The 15524-nt window shown below is 41.8% G+C and overlaps 1 protein-coding gene across 11 annotated transcripts in view; it reads left to right on the forward strand.

Annotated features, from left to right (window-relative positions):
• Positions 1-15088, forward strand: part of LOC719082 (WASH complex subunit 2A) — a 64687-nt gene extending 49599 nt beyond the window's left edge. For 2 of the 11 annotated variants that reach the window (XM_028826307.2, XM_028826308.2), the window contains 9 exons: positions 1276-1458; positions 6699-6827; positions 6956-7036; positions 7644-7766; positions 8747-8809; positions 9167-9379; positions 10995-11603; positions 12451-12628; positions 14387-15088. In XM_028826307.2, the coding sequence (XP_028682140.2) occupies positions 1276-1458; positions 6699-6827; positions 6956-7036; positions 7644-7766; positions 8747-8809; positions 9167-9379; positions 10995-11603; positions 12451-12628; positions 14387-14526 (1719 nt within the window). In that variant the 3' untranslated portion in view covers positions 14527-15088. Of the gene's footprint in view, positions 1-1275; positions 1459-6698; positions 6828-6955; positions 7109-7643; positions 7767-8746; positions 8810-9166; positions 9380-10994; positions 11604-12450; positions 12629-14386 lie in introns of all 11 variants that reach the window. The other 9 variants (XM_028826309.2, XM_077946362.1, XR_013398032.1 and 6 more) reach the window with 8 other exon arrangements.
• Positions 15089-15524: the final 436 nt, after the last annotated feature.

Below are 15524 nucleotides of genomic sequence, written 5' to 3' on the forward strand. Positions count from 1 at the left end.
TCTATGGTTACTGTCATGTCATGGCATCTTTGCTTTCTAACTTGTTCTCTTCTGTGCAGTGTTCCTGTTACCCTTGGTCCTCCTTTGGTCCCCAGCTGTACTTGAATTTAAATGTCAGTTTTAAGGAGATCTTAGTTTAGCATCCTTTTACTTTTAGATGATATTGGCAAGGAATTACAGAGTAGAGCGAAGTGTCTACTCTTTCTAAGACACTAGCTTTCATGTCCTGGACTGTCTGCCGTCTCTTGCAGGAGGCCCATGGGTAGTGCTGTTGACCACGCCTGGGCATTCAGCCTTGTGGTTGCCTTCAGCCTCTATATGCCTTTTCTCTTTCTCTTAACTTTTCTTATACACTGTCCAGCTGCTTAGGTCTAAAATCTCCCAGGGCCTGTGTGAAGAGCGTTGCATTTGCATTTACTGCTGAGGCTCCTTGGAGCTACAGTGATACAAGCATTTCATTTGTACCTGTATTCCTGTGTGACATTCTCTTCCCAGTGGCTGTGTGTGGACCCCTGTCCTATTCCATTCCCAGTCCACACTTGACTCTGACTGGTTGCTATACTGCCCTCTCCCTCACTGAGTGTAAGCCCCTTGCGGACTAGGCCCGGTTTGTTTTGCTCACCATTATATCTATAGTACTTGGCATATTACCTTGCACACAGTAGGCACTATGTTATAAATTATGTATTTCTTTAAAGAAGCATTTTTTAAATAGTTTGAGTACTCTGAAATCAGGATGTACCTCAATCAATGGTATCTTACCTGAAATGTGCTACTTGTTGAATGAATAAATGCTGCATTTTAGAATTATTTGAGAGATTCTTCTTCAATTGTCTATACAGTGTAAGCCTTCTACAATTTGAGGGTCGGATTTTCCCGATTAGATTTCCCCTTGAGGCTTATGTGTTAGTTAAATGCTGCGAATTCATGGTCCACTCCCAATGATTTGCACTTGTGTTATCTTTGTCACTTAGAAGTTCTTCCTAGTTCATGATCAACCAGTGTGCATCAGGATCATAGCTGTCCTGTCACTGGGTAGGAGAGAGGGACCCATGGTCTTAAACTGCTTGGAAAAATTATCTTTGACTATGAATGATTGTACAAGACCGTCTCTTGGAGCAGCTAATCAAGAGTTGGGAGCAGATGTGATTCACTGTGCCCTGAGTCATGCAAATGTGGCAGTTACTGAATTAATGAGGAGCTTGGCATGCTCCATGATAGGATTTATATTTCCAGGTGTTACTTATTTTTCCCCCCTATTATTTTCCTTTTCAGGAAGGACTTTTGACTAGATCTGCTCAGGAAGCAGTCAAGCATTCTGATTTATTTTCTTCATCATCCCCATTGGACAAAGGAACCAAGGCTAGAACCAAAACTGTTCTTAGCTTGTTTGATGAGGAAGAGGATAAAATGGAAGATCAAAACACTATCCAGGCTCCCCAGAAAGAAGTAGGAAAGGTAAGCAAAAAGCAATAGCAGTTCAAGTCTCTAGATGAGATAAAAGATTCTCATCTCATGGTGGTTGTTCTGTCATTTGAGTTTCTGAAGGAATCTTAACCTTCATTGTAGCGTGTTAATGATTCTCTGCAGTAATTAGATATTTGGGAATCTTAATCAGGAACTCTTACCTCAGGTAGCAGTGTTAGGATAGGGGATTAGAACTTCACCCACCTCTTCCAGGATTTACAGACCTTGTTGTTCCTTCTAGCAAAGCTTTGCCCCTTGGCCAGTTGTGGGATGTAAGCAACAGGAAAGGGAAGTTAGGCTGGAGCTGTACAGTTAAGTATTTCTAACATTCAGTTTAAGAAAAAATGTTGTAGATGAACCTTTCATACTGATTAGGTGTCAGCAAACTTTTTCTATAAAGGACCGTATAATGACTATTTTAGCTTTTGCAGGCTATTTGGGCTCTTTCATAACTGCCTAGCTCTGCCATTGGCAGCATGAAAATGGCCCTAGGAAGCATGAAGATGGATGGGCATGCCTGTGTTCCAATAAGTTTTATTAATAAAAATAGGTGATGGTCAGGCGGGCATGGTGGCTCATATCTGTAATCCCAGCACTTTAGGAGGCTGAGGTGGGTGGGTGACAAGGTCAAGAGATCGAGACCATCCTGGCCAACATAATGAAACCCTGTTTCTACTAAAAACACAAAAAATAGTTTGGCATGGTGACACGTGCCTGTAATCCTAGCTACTCGGGAGGCTGAGGCAGGAGAATTGCTTGAACCGGGAAGTTGGAGGTTGTAGTGAGCCGAGATCGCGCCACTGCACTCCAGCCTAGTGACATAATGAGACTCCATCTCAAAAAAAAAAAACAAGTGATGGTCATTCTGTAAGGTTAAGTATGACTGTGACATTAAAACTAGACAGAGACATCACCAGAAAGCTACAGATACCCTTTACGAATGTAGAGGCCAAAATCTTCAACAAAAAATACTACTAAACCCAGTTTAGCAAAATAGAAAAAGGATTGCACATTATGAGAAGTGAGATTTATTCCTGGAATGCAAAGTTTGTTGAACATCTAAAATCAATTGATATAATACACTGTATCAATAAAATACAAAATTAAAAGGCACATGATCATCTCAACAGATGCAGAAAAAGCATTTAATAAAATCCAAACCTTTTCATGATAAAGCACTCAATTAGTTAGGCATAGGAGGGAGCTTAAGGGACTTGATAAAGGACATCTACGAAATCCCACAGCTGACATCACACTTAATGGTGAAAGACTGCATGTGTTTCAACCCTAAGATCATGAACAACACAACGATGTCCACCCTTGGTAATTCTAATCAACCTTGTACTAGGGATTCTAAGCAGGGCATGTAGGTGAGAAAATGAAATAAAAGGCATTCAGATTGGAAAGGAAAAAGTGAAGTGAAACAAACTGTTTGCAGATGGCATGATCTTTTATATAGAAAGTCTTAAGGAATCTACAAAAACATCCATTGGAAATAATTATATTCATTAAGATTGAAGGATGTAGTAAGATCAATATGTGAAAATCAGTTGTTCTATAAACTAGGAATGAACAGTTACTAGCTTATGAAAGTTACTACTAGTGACTTTCTTTTTTTTTTTTTTTTTTTTTTTTTTTATGACAGAGTTTCACTCTTGTCCCCCAGGCTGGATTGCAATGGCACAATCTTGGCTCACTGCAACCTTTGCCTCCTGGGTTCAAGCGATTCTCCTGCCTCAGCCTCTCGAGTAGCTGGGATTATAGGCACCCACCACCATGTCCAGCTAATTTTTGTATTTTTAGAGAGATGGGGTTTCACCATATTGGCCAGGCTCATCTCGAACTCCTGACCTCAGGTGATCCACCTGCCTCAGCCTCCCGAAGTGCTGGGATTACAGGCATGAGCCACCACACCCGGCTTACTAGCAGTAACTTTCATGAGCAATTACTAGCTTATGAATGAAATTAAGAAATCAGTTTCTTTTATAGTAATACCAAGAAGGGTAAAATACTTAGGAGTAGATTTAGCCAAAGAAGTACAAGACTTGTAAACTAAAATCTACAAAACATTGAAAGAAATTAAAAACCTAAAATAGATGGAAAGACATCTCGTGATTATGGACCAGAAACCTTAATATTGGTAACATGGCAATACTTCCTTCCCAGATTGATTTATTGTAATCTCTATCAAAATTCCAGCTTGCTTTTTGCAGAAATGGACAAGCTGATCCTAGAATTTTTACGGAAGTGTAAGAAACCAAGAATAGCCAACAGTCTTGGGAGAACAAAGTTAGAAGACTCACACTTCCTGATTTCGAAACTTACTTTAAGACAGGGTGGTATTGGCATAAGGTTAAAATGTGTAGATCCGTGAAGCAGAATTGAGAGTCTAGAAATAAACCCTCACACTTACAGTCAGTTGCTTAAGGTGCCAAGATATTTCAGTGGGAAGAGAATAGTCTTCAGCAGATGTGCCAGGATGCTGATTATCTACATGCAAAGGAATGAAGTTGGACCCATTAATAAACAAACTCAGATCCAATGTAAGATCCAAATGTAAAAACTAAAACTGTACAACTCCAAGAATCTAGAGAGTATGTGAATAAATTATCATGACCTTGGATTAGGCAAAGCCTTCTTAGATAAGACACCAAAAGCACTAGTGACAAAAATAGCTACCTTGGACTTTATTTAAATGAAAAACATTGTGCTTCAAAGGGCACCATCTGGAAAGTCAAACGACCACCCACAAAATGGGAGAAAAGATTTGCAAATCATGTAATTTGATAAAGGACTTAGATCTAGAATATGTAAAAGACTTATAAGTCCATATTAAAAAGACAAATAGCCCAGATGAAAGAAGGGATAGGGCAGAAGGGATAGGCCAGGCATTGTGGCTCGTGTCTGTAATCCCAGCACTTTGGGAGACCAGGGCGGGAGGATGGCTTTAGGCCGGGAGTTCACGACCAGCCTGGGCAACATAGCGAGATCCTGTCTCTACAAAAAATTTTAAAAATTAGCCAGGACTGGTTGTGTGCTCCTATAGTTCTATCTCCTTGGGAAGTTGAGGCAGAAGAGTCCTTGGAGCCCAGGAATTCAAGGCTGCAGTGGGCTGTGATCACACCACTGTACTCTAGCCTGAAAAAAAATAGATAGGACAGACACCTGAATAGAGATTTTACTAAAGAAGATAGACAAATGGCCAAAAAGCATACGGAAGGATGATCAGTGTCAGGGAAGCCAAAACCACAGTGACATACCGCTTCATACCCGAGAAGAGGACCATAATAAACAAAAAAGGGAAGTAACGAGTGTTGGTAAGAATGTGGAGAAATGGAAATTCTCCTTACTGCTGCAAATGTGGAACAGTACAACCACTTTGGAAAACAGTTTGCTGTTCTTCAAATTCTTGTAACATAGAGCTACCACACAATCCAGGAATTTTATTCCTGGGTACATACCCAAGAGAAATAAAAACATATGTTCACACAAAACTTGAATGTGATTGTTCCCAGCAGTGTTATTCATAATAGCCTTAAGATGGAAACAGTGGCTAAACATAATATAGTATATCCATACAATGGAATATTATTTGGTAATAAAAAAGGCAAAGTACTGATACATGCTGCCACATGGATGAACCTTGAAAACTTTCTAAATAAAATAAACCAGTCATGAAGGACCACATATTATGTGATTCCATTTATATGATATGTCCAGAATAGGCATATCGAAGGAGACAGAAAGTAGATTAGTAGGTACTGGGGGCTGGGAGTGGCAGTGAGCAGGAATGGATAATTACTGCTAATGGTTTGGGGTTTCTTTTGGAGGTAATGAGAATGTTCTAAACTTAGATTGTGGTAGTGGTTACACAAATCTGAATATACCAAAAAATCATTACGTTGTATACTGTAAATGGGTAGATTTTATGTTAGATGAATTTAATCTCATTGGTGGTGTTATGCAAATGAGGTTGGCAGGTCATAGATTGCCAATCCTTTTTATAGATCTAACCAAAGAAATCATCTATATTTATTTCTACAAAAAATGTGTTATGAATTTTTTTGGTATTCTAATACTACAAGCCTATTTATAAATGAGAGCTGCACACAGTGAATATGATTAATTCAATATATATTCTCCCAGTCTCTTACTGTATATGGTTTTGTAATGTTTGTCCATGGCTGTGAAATGTTTAACCTTACTTGCTGTGTTAAACTCATTTTTATGTATGACAATAATAATTATTGCTAATGTGATTTATTTTGTTAGAAGTAAGTTTTTGGTTAGTTGGTTTTTTTGGTTTGTTTGTTTTTTTGAGATGGAGTCCTACTGTGTTGCCCAGGCTGGAGTGCAATGGCGTGATCTTGGCTCACTGCAGCCTCTGCCTCCCAGGTTCAAGGATTCTCCTGCCTCAGCCTCCCGAGTAGCTGGGACTACAGGCACGCGCCACCATGCCTGGCTAATCTTTGTATTTTTAGTAGAGATGGGGTTTCACCATGTTGGCCAGGCTGGTCTCAAACTCCTGGCCTCTGGTAATCCGCCCGCCTCGGCCTCCCAAAGTGCTGGGATTACAGGCATGAGCTACCACACCTGGCCTTTTTGTTAAGTTTTAATCTGTGGCTGTGATACTAAAGAAATAAGGATAAAGAATGTCAGGTCTAGAGCATTATATTATCAAACCAATCATGTTGATGGTAACTTTTAAATGTTAAATATGTAGTAAACAAAAAGGGACTCACTTGGAGTCTGAAAGTAGGGCAGAAGTGATGGATGGGCATGGGAAGGCTTGTGGTCGCACCTGTGCCAGGTCTTTGGTCTGCAGTGCTTACAGGTGAGGAATACATACTTGACCACTCTTGTGTAGTTTGTGCGTGAGTCAGCTGCTGTCTCTTCTTCCCTTTGGGAATGAGATGGAGAGAATTCATTCAGTTGCGTGTTTCTTATCGTCAAAATGTTTCTCATTATGGAACTAACAGATTGCTTCGTGTGTATATATATATAATTTTGTATTTATAAATATATTTTCTGCTATTTTTGGAAGCGCCATAGTATTCCATTTTGTTAATGTTTCATGCCCCTACTGAGTGGCTTTTAGGCTGTGGCCAGCCTTTTGCTAATATAATACAGCTGCAGAGGACATCTTTGTTGTGTCCATCTTTACATGTGTAACTTCCTTGAGATAAGTTCTTACAGCTCTAATCACATGTGACCTTCCTTTCTATTCCCAGGGCCGCGATCCTGATACCCGCCCCAAGAGCACAGGTGTCTTCCAGGATGAAGAGCTCCTTTTCAGCCACAAACTCCAAAAGGACAATGACCCAGATGTTGACCTTTTCGCTGGCACCAAAAAACCCAAGGTCAGTTCCAAATGGTTCCCCACATTATGGCTGTGTTATTATATTGGGTACCGTCTCAGCAGCTCACCTAGTTCTCTTTGTAAATTGTTTTGCTTTTGGATATTGAACTTGAGTCTTGTTTATTCTAGTTGTTAGAGCCAAGTGTTGGGAGCCTGTTCGGGGATGATGAAGTTGATGATCTTTTCAGCTCTGCCAAGTCCCAGCCTTTGGTACCAGCCTTTTGTTCTCAATACCAGGTTGTGTGGGAAAGATTCTAGGAAAGGAAACTAACGTCCAGTTAGGTGATTAAGGAAAATCCTAGGATAGTCGTGGTGCTTCCTACTAAATGAATGGCAAATAACATGCGGAGGGGAGCATGTGTGGAGGATGCAGTGCTTAGTTTCTGTTGTTCCCTATCTTAGGTTCCCTATACTAACATTAAAACATTAACAATCCAGGCTGTCTAACTGTACTATACATCTGTGTGATGTTTAAATGGTTGATTGAAAGACCATTGCATACACTGGGGTGACTAAATATTCATGCCTTTCAGGTGCAAAGCTTTCAGTCTGAGTTTTAGCCTTCCTATGTCATTTTCTCCCCCAGCCCCAATAGGTTTTTGTAAGTACTCTGTTTTCTTTTTATCATAGAGAGAACTCCTGTGACAGCCGCAGTCTTCAGAATGCTATTTCTGAAATGCTACCTTTGAGTTGGTTCAGCCCTCATTTGAGAAAGTATTTTTAAGACTCAGAAGCCAGGATTGTTTTTTGCATTATGATTTTTCCTTACATTTGCTAAGATATTTGATGGATTTTGGTATTTTTTTTTCTTTTGAAGGTACAAGAGAAAAAGAGAGTAGTGAAAAAAGACCACTCTGTTGACTCTTTCAAAAACCAGAAACATCCTGAATCCATTCAAGGTAGTAAAGAAAAAGGCCTATGGAAGCCGGAAACACCTCAGGTTAGAAATGCTCTTTAAGGATTTTCAACTCTTGTTTGCATCCCAGTACAGAGAAATTCCATCATGCAGACCCACAGTTATTCAGACTTGTCTGCATTAAGGAGGGAATAGCAACCAGGGTTACCGCTTTGTCTTCACTGCACTCCCCGCGAGTCATCTCCCCTCTCCTCGCTCGACACCTCAGAGTGTCACAAATCTGTATTTTAATAGTTAGTGTTTTTTGATGCCATGCCAGATTTGACTCTAAAGTGGAGTTAAGGTAGGATGAAGAATCTTCTTCCCACTAAAGCATTTATTTCCCCCTCTGGATTTCCTTGGAATGGAATTAAAATAGAAATAAATATAAATCACATCTGATTTCTTGGCTGCTCTCAGTGTTGCCTCTTCCGAGGTCATTGCTGTTGGGCCCTACTCTGCAGCAGTCTTCTCAGAACGCTGTGAAGCTCCTCCTGGGAACAGACCAGGACTGGAGAGAAAGTGCCAGTTCCATGTGCAGGTGTCCCAGGGTGTCTCACTGAAGCCTTAGTGTCCTGAGCTGTAAACCTGAGGCTCTTGGACCAGCACATCACCACTGACCCTTCCTGGGGCTCAGATCTTTTGCTTTTAGGACCAGTGCATTAGGCTATGGGTGAATTTCTGTGTGCTCCTTGAAATTTGTATTTGATAACCAACATGGTAATTTTGCCTGCTGGTCAGTTTTAGGTGCTCTGATAAACTGTGATTCTTGGGAATCTTACTCATCCTGTGTTCCTTGACTCTATATCTGATCTGAGAGTTTTCCACTTATGTGACAGAGGAGGAGGCATACATGAAGCAGTGCTAGTGAAACAACAGACCCCGGGAGAGATTTGAATGCCTTTCCCATTAAAGAGCTACAGAAAGTGACAGTTCTGCTCCATCACAGATTTATTTACAGGCATAAGAAACACTTGTCTTTCTGTTTCCCCAATGGATTTTTAACTGGATGTAATTTCACACAGGAATCATCAGGTCTCGCTCCATTTAAAACCAAAGAACCATCCACTCGGATCGGGAAAATACAAGTAATTAAACCACTGGAATCTTCATTGCCTGCCCTGTGGCATCTATAAACTTTTTTGGGTTTCCTACTTTTGTCAGCTGCTGCCAAGCATCTTCTCATCTCTTCCCCCGCCTCCCCTCCCCCGCACCTAGTTGTCTCTTGTGTGCTGCGTCTTTAACATCTATTCTTTGAGCCCAGTGGTGGGCATAGGTGTAAGACCCTCTGTTTTAATTCTGAGACTAGATGAGGCGATTTTCCTACGTTTCTCTTCTCCTCTCGTATTATACATTATGTGCACCGAGTCTCGTCATGTGTCAGAGTAAAGATAATAGACTGCTGTGTTGAAGAACAAATACAGAGTTTCATTTTTCTTCTTTAGGCAAATTTAGCGATCAACCCCGCGGCCTTGCTGCCCACAGCGGCTCCCCAGATCTCTGAAGTAAAGCCTGTTTTGCCAGAATTGGCTTTTCCTTCATCTGAACACAGAAGGAGCCACGGTCTGGAAAGTGTGCCTGTTCTTCCCAGGAGTGGGGAGGCCGGTGTGAGTTTTGATCTTCCAGCTCAGGCAGACACCTTACACAGTGCAAACAAGGTGATGAAACCATCTTTGCTTCCTTGCTGTCTTCTTTTAACCGGAATATGCATCTGCTTCTTTCTAGTTTATCGATTGCATACACAGCAGTCTTTGACTCTCCTTTTGAATGGGGTGCCTCATGCTTCCTTCAGCCGCTCCCTCCATTCTCCCCACCCCCTCTCATCCTGCACCTGCTTTTCCATGGCCTGTATTTGATACATTTGCATTCTGCTCAGTAGCCACAGTAATGTCTCACCACTTTGGCTGGTGTCTGACACCTGCAGGTTTCCAGCACTGCCACCTGGGGGTCTTCTAACCACAGAGCAGATCATGCCCTTCCTGCTGGTGCTTCCTCACTGCTCCGAGGAGAGCATTCAGGCTCCTAGGTTTGGTATGAAACCCCTTTACAATCGGTGCCAGCCCATGTATGCAGCTTCCTCACCAGTCACTGCACACTTTCCAGCCTGACTTCAGGCATACCAGGTGCCACTCCCTGAACACACATGGTCTGTTCTGCTGCTTCCCAAAGCTTCTGCTGCCTCCTCACCAGGAATGCTCCTCTCCATCCACACCTGTGCTTCCACATCCCCACTTCTGTCACTGTGCCCTGCACTCCCCGCACAAGTTCCCACAGCAGCGACGCTGTTTCATGGGATCTCCTCAATGAACTGTGAACTCTTTGACGTTTTCCTTTCATTTTAGTTGGGTTTCTTGTTTCTATCCAATCTCCCTTCTCTGGAAAGCCTTAATTGATCTCCAAGTAAGCGACAGGACACAGAATGACCTAACCCTGGCAAATAGACTCATTTCAAATGTTTCCAAACCTGTTTCGTTGTGCAAAACAAAACAGCCTTCCTTTTGTGACAGTTTTCGTTGGCTTTTTTTTTATTATGTCACAACTAAAATTGTGACATTCCCCTGAAGCTGGGAACACGATCATACTTTGCCCAAAGTAGGTTGTAGCTTCTCAAAATTCTACTTGATTGTATATTTTGGAAAATATCATAAACACTGCATCATTGCTACTAAGTGATTTGTGTTTTGAGATTATATTAAAAGTTCTGATTCCTAAACCGTATTTCTTATGTGGAATACTTAACGTTTGAATTTAATGTTTATTGACTTGAAGAAAACAGCACCTTAGATTACCTCTCTTTATTGTCTTGTATTTCTCCCTGCTCCTGGAGCCAGAATTTAGACTAGCCCCCTAACAAAGGTTAGTACCAGAATTCCCCGATTCTTTCTTGTTTGGAAAGATACCCACGTTTCTATTGAAGGCAGAGTAGGGGCCAAGGGAGGGGTTGTGAGACACAGAGAGCCAACATGCCTACTTTCCAGGTTTCCAGCAACAGATGAAGCTTTTTGTGTCAAACTGAACTGAAACTGCCCTGAAAATATTAAAAAATGGAGAACTCTAAAGGATTAAGAATGACTTAGTGTTGGAGTACTAGGAGCTATTAAACACCTTCCTTGGAAATCATTAAGAAATAACCTCTTCTGTGTTCTTCAATAATATCTTCCTTGAAGTAAACCAGATAACCTTACAGTATTTTGAGTCACTGATTCTTTGCCATGGTAGCTTTGAATACTTTATTTTATCATTAGATCAATGTGTGGTTTTTTGCCATTGCAGAGCCGTGTCAAGATGAGAGGGAAGCGTAGACCACAGACCCGTGCAGCTAGGCGGCTGGCTGCCCAGGAGTCCAGCGAGGCTCAGGACATAAGTGTCCCCAGAGGACCCACTGCACAGTGGGCTGATGGTGCCATTTCCGCAAATGGCCAACGGCCACAGCTCAGAGCAGCCAGTGGAGAAGACAGCACTGAGGAGGCCCTGGCAGCTGCCGCTGCACCTTGGGAAGGTGTTCCTGTGCCTGGAGTGGACAGAAGCCCCTTTGCAAAGTCCAGAGGGGAGGCTGACCTTTTTGATTCTGGGGACATCTTTTCCACGGGCACTGGATCTCAGTCCACGGAGAGAACAAAACCCAAGGCAAAGATAGCAGAGAATTCTGCCAACCCGCCAGTGGGTGGTAAAGCAAAAAGCCCCGTGTTTCCTGCTCTAGGCGAGGCCAGCAGTGATGATGATCTCTTTCAGTCTGCGAAACCAAAACCAGCAAAGAAAGCAAATCCCTTTCCTCTCCTGGAAGATGAGGATGACCTCTTTACAGATCAGAAAGTCAAGAAAAATGAAACAAAATCCAGTAGTCAGCAGGATGTCATATCAACAACACAAGATATTTTTGAGGTAATAGGACTTAACACGTTTTTGTGTCTAAGTTAAGGAGGGTATCTGATTGGCTTATTTGAGCCATGGATTATGTTTAACTTGTTGCATGCATACCCCATAGCCATCTGCTTAGTAATTATAATTAGGCTCTTTTATTAATAAGTCTAACATTGTTTCAGAAGTGGCTTTTTGTTTTGTTTCATGTAGAATGTATTTCTTGGCTGGCCACAATCGTTGATGCAGGTCTTGGTTTGTCTAGTTTTTACAGTTTTTTAATTTTTATAGAATATTGTAATCAGCTTCCTGGGCATGCCACTCGGTGACATGCATATAGCTCCACCAGTCCAGCTTGAGAGTTTAACCTGTGGTTCTGGGGACATTGGCCCTGGCTGGAGCTGACAGTTTAGTGCAGGCAATAAGACTTTCAGTGGCATTTGCTCAGCAGATGTTTATTGAGCACCTGGGGCCTGCAGGTACGAGGTGAGCTCAGAGAAGTGCTAGGCTCCTCAGAGCTCTCTGGGAAGATAATGAGATACAAACAGGGCAATGGAAAATTAAGATGTTTTCAAATAGTACTAAGTGTCATGAAGAAAATAACCTGGGGCAGAGTGGTTGGTAGGGGTAGGAGGTGCTCCTTTAGGCAGGACTGGTAGAGAAGGTGTCACTGCAATGCCAGCATTTGAGCCGGGGTGAGATGGGTGGGCCAAGCTGTGTAGACATCTGGGGTAGTGCATCCCAGGCAGAGGGGGCAGTCTCAAGGCTGTTCCACAACACCCTGGCCATTTGCATTTCCATAGCTTGTTGACATGTTTGAGTTTAAAAAGAAAAATTGATTTAACATTGTATGTATTTTTGGCTTAACAAGGATGATATATTTGCTACGGAAGCAATTAAACCCTCTCAGAAAACCAGAGAGAAGGAGAAAACATTGGAATCCAATTTATTTGATGATAACATTGATATCTTTGCTGACTTAACTGTAAAACCAAAAGAAAAGTCCAAAAAGAAAGTGGAAGCCAAGTCTATATTTGATGATGATATGGGTAAGTTTGGTTTTCTACGTCTGACCTAGAGAATCCTTAACTTTCTGTCACTTGGTATTTTTCCTGCTACCTTTTCTTGGCCCTTTTCTGGAAAATGCACCCCAGCAGGTTCACTTCAGTGTAATCCTGAGTTAGGCTGAAGATAGGTAAGAGATGGACTAATTATTTTAGTGAAGTAACTCTTTCCTATGTTGGTCATCAAATAATTTGAAGGCACCCAGAGTTTGACGTTTAAGCATAATTTAACTTTGATCTCAGTGCACCTCACCAATCGTCTGTGGCACACCCTGATGTTATGAAAGGAGGTTTGGTCAGAAATGACCTCACATGCTAAAGTAGGCTGAGGGGACTGCCTTGGGTGTGATGTGGTTGGTTGAGTCAGAGCTCCAGATGGAGAGGGAGTGTCCGTGGTTCTGTGCGAGAAGAGAGCAAGACTAGACCTGGGGGTAGGCTCTACCTCAGGCGTTGCATCTCACTGAGGTCTTTGGTGTTTGGGAACAATATCGTCTTCTTTATGTGGCACAACTTCTGCTTTGTTGGTAAACAAGGCAAATGTGCGAGAACCCTAAATATTGGACTTTTGATCAATCCCGCGTTGGTAGAGAGCACATGGGCTGAGGCCACATACACATTTCCTACACCCCCAATCAATCTAGACCTTGAGGCTAACTGGGAGACAGCTGGTGCTGGAGAGTCACACTGGCTCTGTGCCTCGAGCAAGCACATGGAGGGCAGAATAACTCATTCATTATTTTAAATACAGAAAAGTCATACATGCTTATTGTAATAGATTCATGCAATTCAGAAAATGTACAAAGTGAATAACCCCTGGAGGTAATAGTAACAGTTCGGTGTGTATCCGTTCAGACACAGTGATATTAATATATGTTTGTGTACACATCAATATATAACCACCTTTTAAAAAAGAATGTATTTATAAATATATATAAGAATATATTTTTAAAAGTAAGAATATATTTCTGGAAAGTAAGAATGTATTTCTGCTCTTTGAGTCACTTCATGTCTTTTCATGTCAGTACATAGAGATCTCCTTCCTTGTTTTCAGTGATGTGCACGATTTCTTTGTGTTTAGCCATTAGCCTGTTGACTGAGATCCTGATTGTTTGTTTTCTTTATTACAAATAATGCTGTGGTCTTTACCATTTGTGTACACCTAACTTTATGTATATATGCTAAAATCATGGTTGGATAAAACCCTAGCAGTAACATTACTGGGTATGTACCATAATTAGGTAGGACAAGCTTTTGAGTCAGTGAAACATTAAACGAATGCAGCGACAGAGGCTTACGGTCTTACATGAGATGCCTCAAATCAGTGCATTTATTCTGAAAGAAAACAGGTGGGTCCTATGTTGGATTTCCCTTTGCATATTTTTATTGCTCTTTTAAAACCCGGTGTGAAAAGAATGTCTAAATAAGTCCGTTGTCCCCGATGGTAGGGGCGTGGTCTGGTTTGGAGATCAAGTTACCCTTCCCTTTTGTCTGTCCTGCACACGCACGTACAGACACTTCTGTTGCTGAAGGAATTGTGCTCCAAGAGGAACCTGTGTGTGATCATAAAACTTAATGAGTAACAAACACAGGACCAGAATCTAAGAGACTTGAGTTCTAGATTAGTGTTTTGGGGTACTCCATACTGTTACCACAGCTGGGTCTTTGGTGGTTTGCTTGCATGTGTTTTAAAAGTACCTTTCCCCACCCCTCTTCAGCAACTGTTTTTCTTTTTTCTTTCTAAAGATGACATCTTCTCCTCTGGTATCCAGGCTAAGACAACCAAACCAAAAAGTCGATCTGCACAAGCCGCACCTGAACCAAGATCGGAACACGAGGTGTCCAACATCTTTGATGATCCCCTGAATGCCTTTGGAGGCCAGTAGAGCATACAGGGTATCCACATGTTATCCTGCAGCTACACTGTTGAGTTAGTGATGATGTTGTATACGCTTATGGTCTTAACTGGGTTACAAAAAGCAAGTATTAGAAGAGCTAGCTCATCTTTTACCCAATGTACTTAGTATTTTTCTGCACTGGTTTAATCACGCTTAATACTACAAAACAAAAATAAGTATTTCACAGTGGTTGGTTGGTTTTGTTTTTAAAGCATAGTTTGGTTTAGTTAGCCTTGCTGGGGCCATAATATGCTTCAGGATGTGTAAAAGAAGCAATCTCCTTGTGGCTTTCATGGGTAGTCAGGGAATCTCAGAGATAGCAAATGCCACATGACCAGGAGTCTTTGTTATATGGATGGGAACCCTAACTTAGGGCCTGGGCAGGTGAAAGAGAAAGAAGGTGAGAGATTATACTCCACGAGTCTTAGCAATATGGGAGCAGGTTTTCACTGAATTCTGAAGGTGCCTCTGCATGTCCTCCAAGGCAGGGTTTGGCAAACTATGGCCCCCCACTGTCGTATTTTGTTAATAAAATTTTATTGGAACACAACCACATTCATTTATTTACTTACTGTCTATTGCTACTCTCACCCCACCTCCAATGTAAGAGTTGAGTAATTGTAACAGAGACTAGATGGCTCACAGAGCCTCAGATGTTTTCTATATGTCCCTTTATGTAAACAGTTTGCTGACCGTTGCTCTAAGGCATCCTTTTCCATCCTTGTGTTATGGAAGCAGCAGAATGAACCTAGGTAATAGCGGGGGGAAGTGCTGAGGATGGAAATGTCAGCCTTTAGAGCAGCACTGCCCCATTGAACTCTGCAGTAATGAAAATGTTCGTCATCTGCATCAACAAAGGCAGTAGCCACCAGCCACCTGGATGGCTGACCCCATTCTAGTCTGTGTGTTTTGGTGCTCTGTCTTCTTGCTGTCTTCTTGCTGCTGAGTATGCAGCCTGTCACCACGGCACAGTCTTGTAGGCCACC

The sequence above is a fragment of the Macaca mulatta genome, chromosome 9 (genome assembly GCF_049350105.2).
Source record: "Macaca mulatta isolate MMU2019108-1 chromosome 9, T2T-MMU8v2.0, whole genome shotgun sequence".
Taxonomy (NCBI): Eukaryota; Metazoa; Chordata; class Mammalia; order Primates; family Cercopithecidae; genus Macaca; species Macaca mulatta.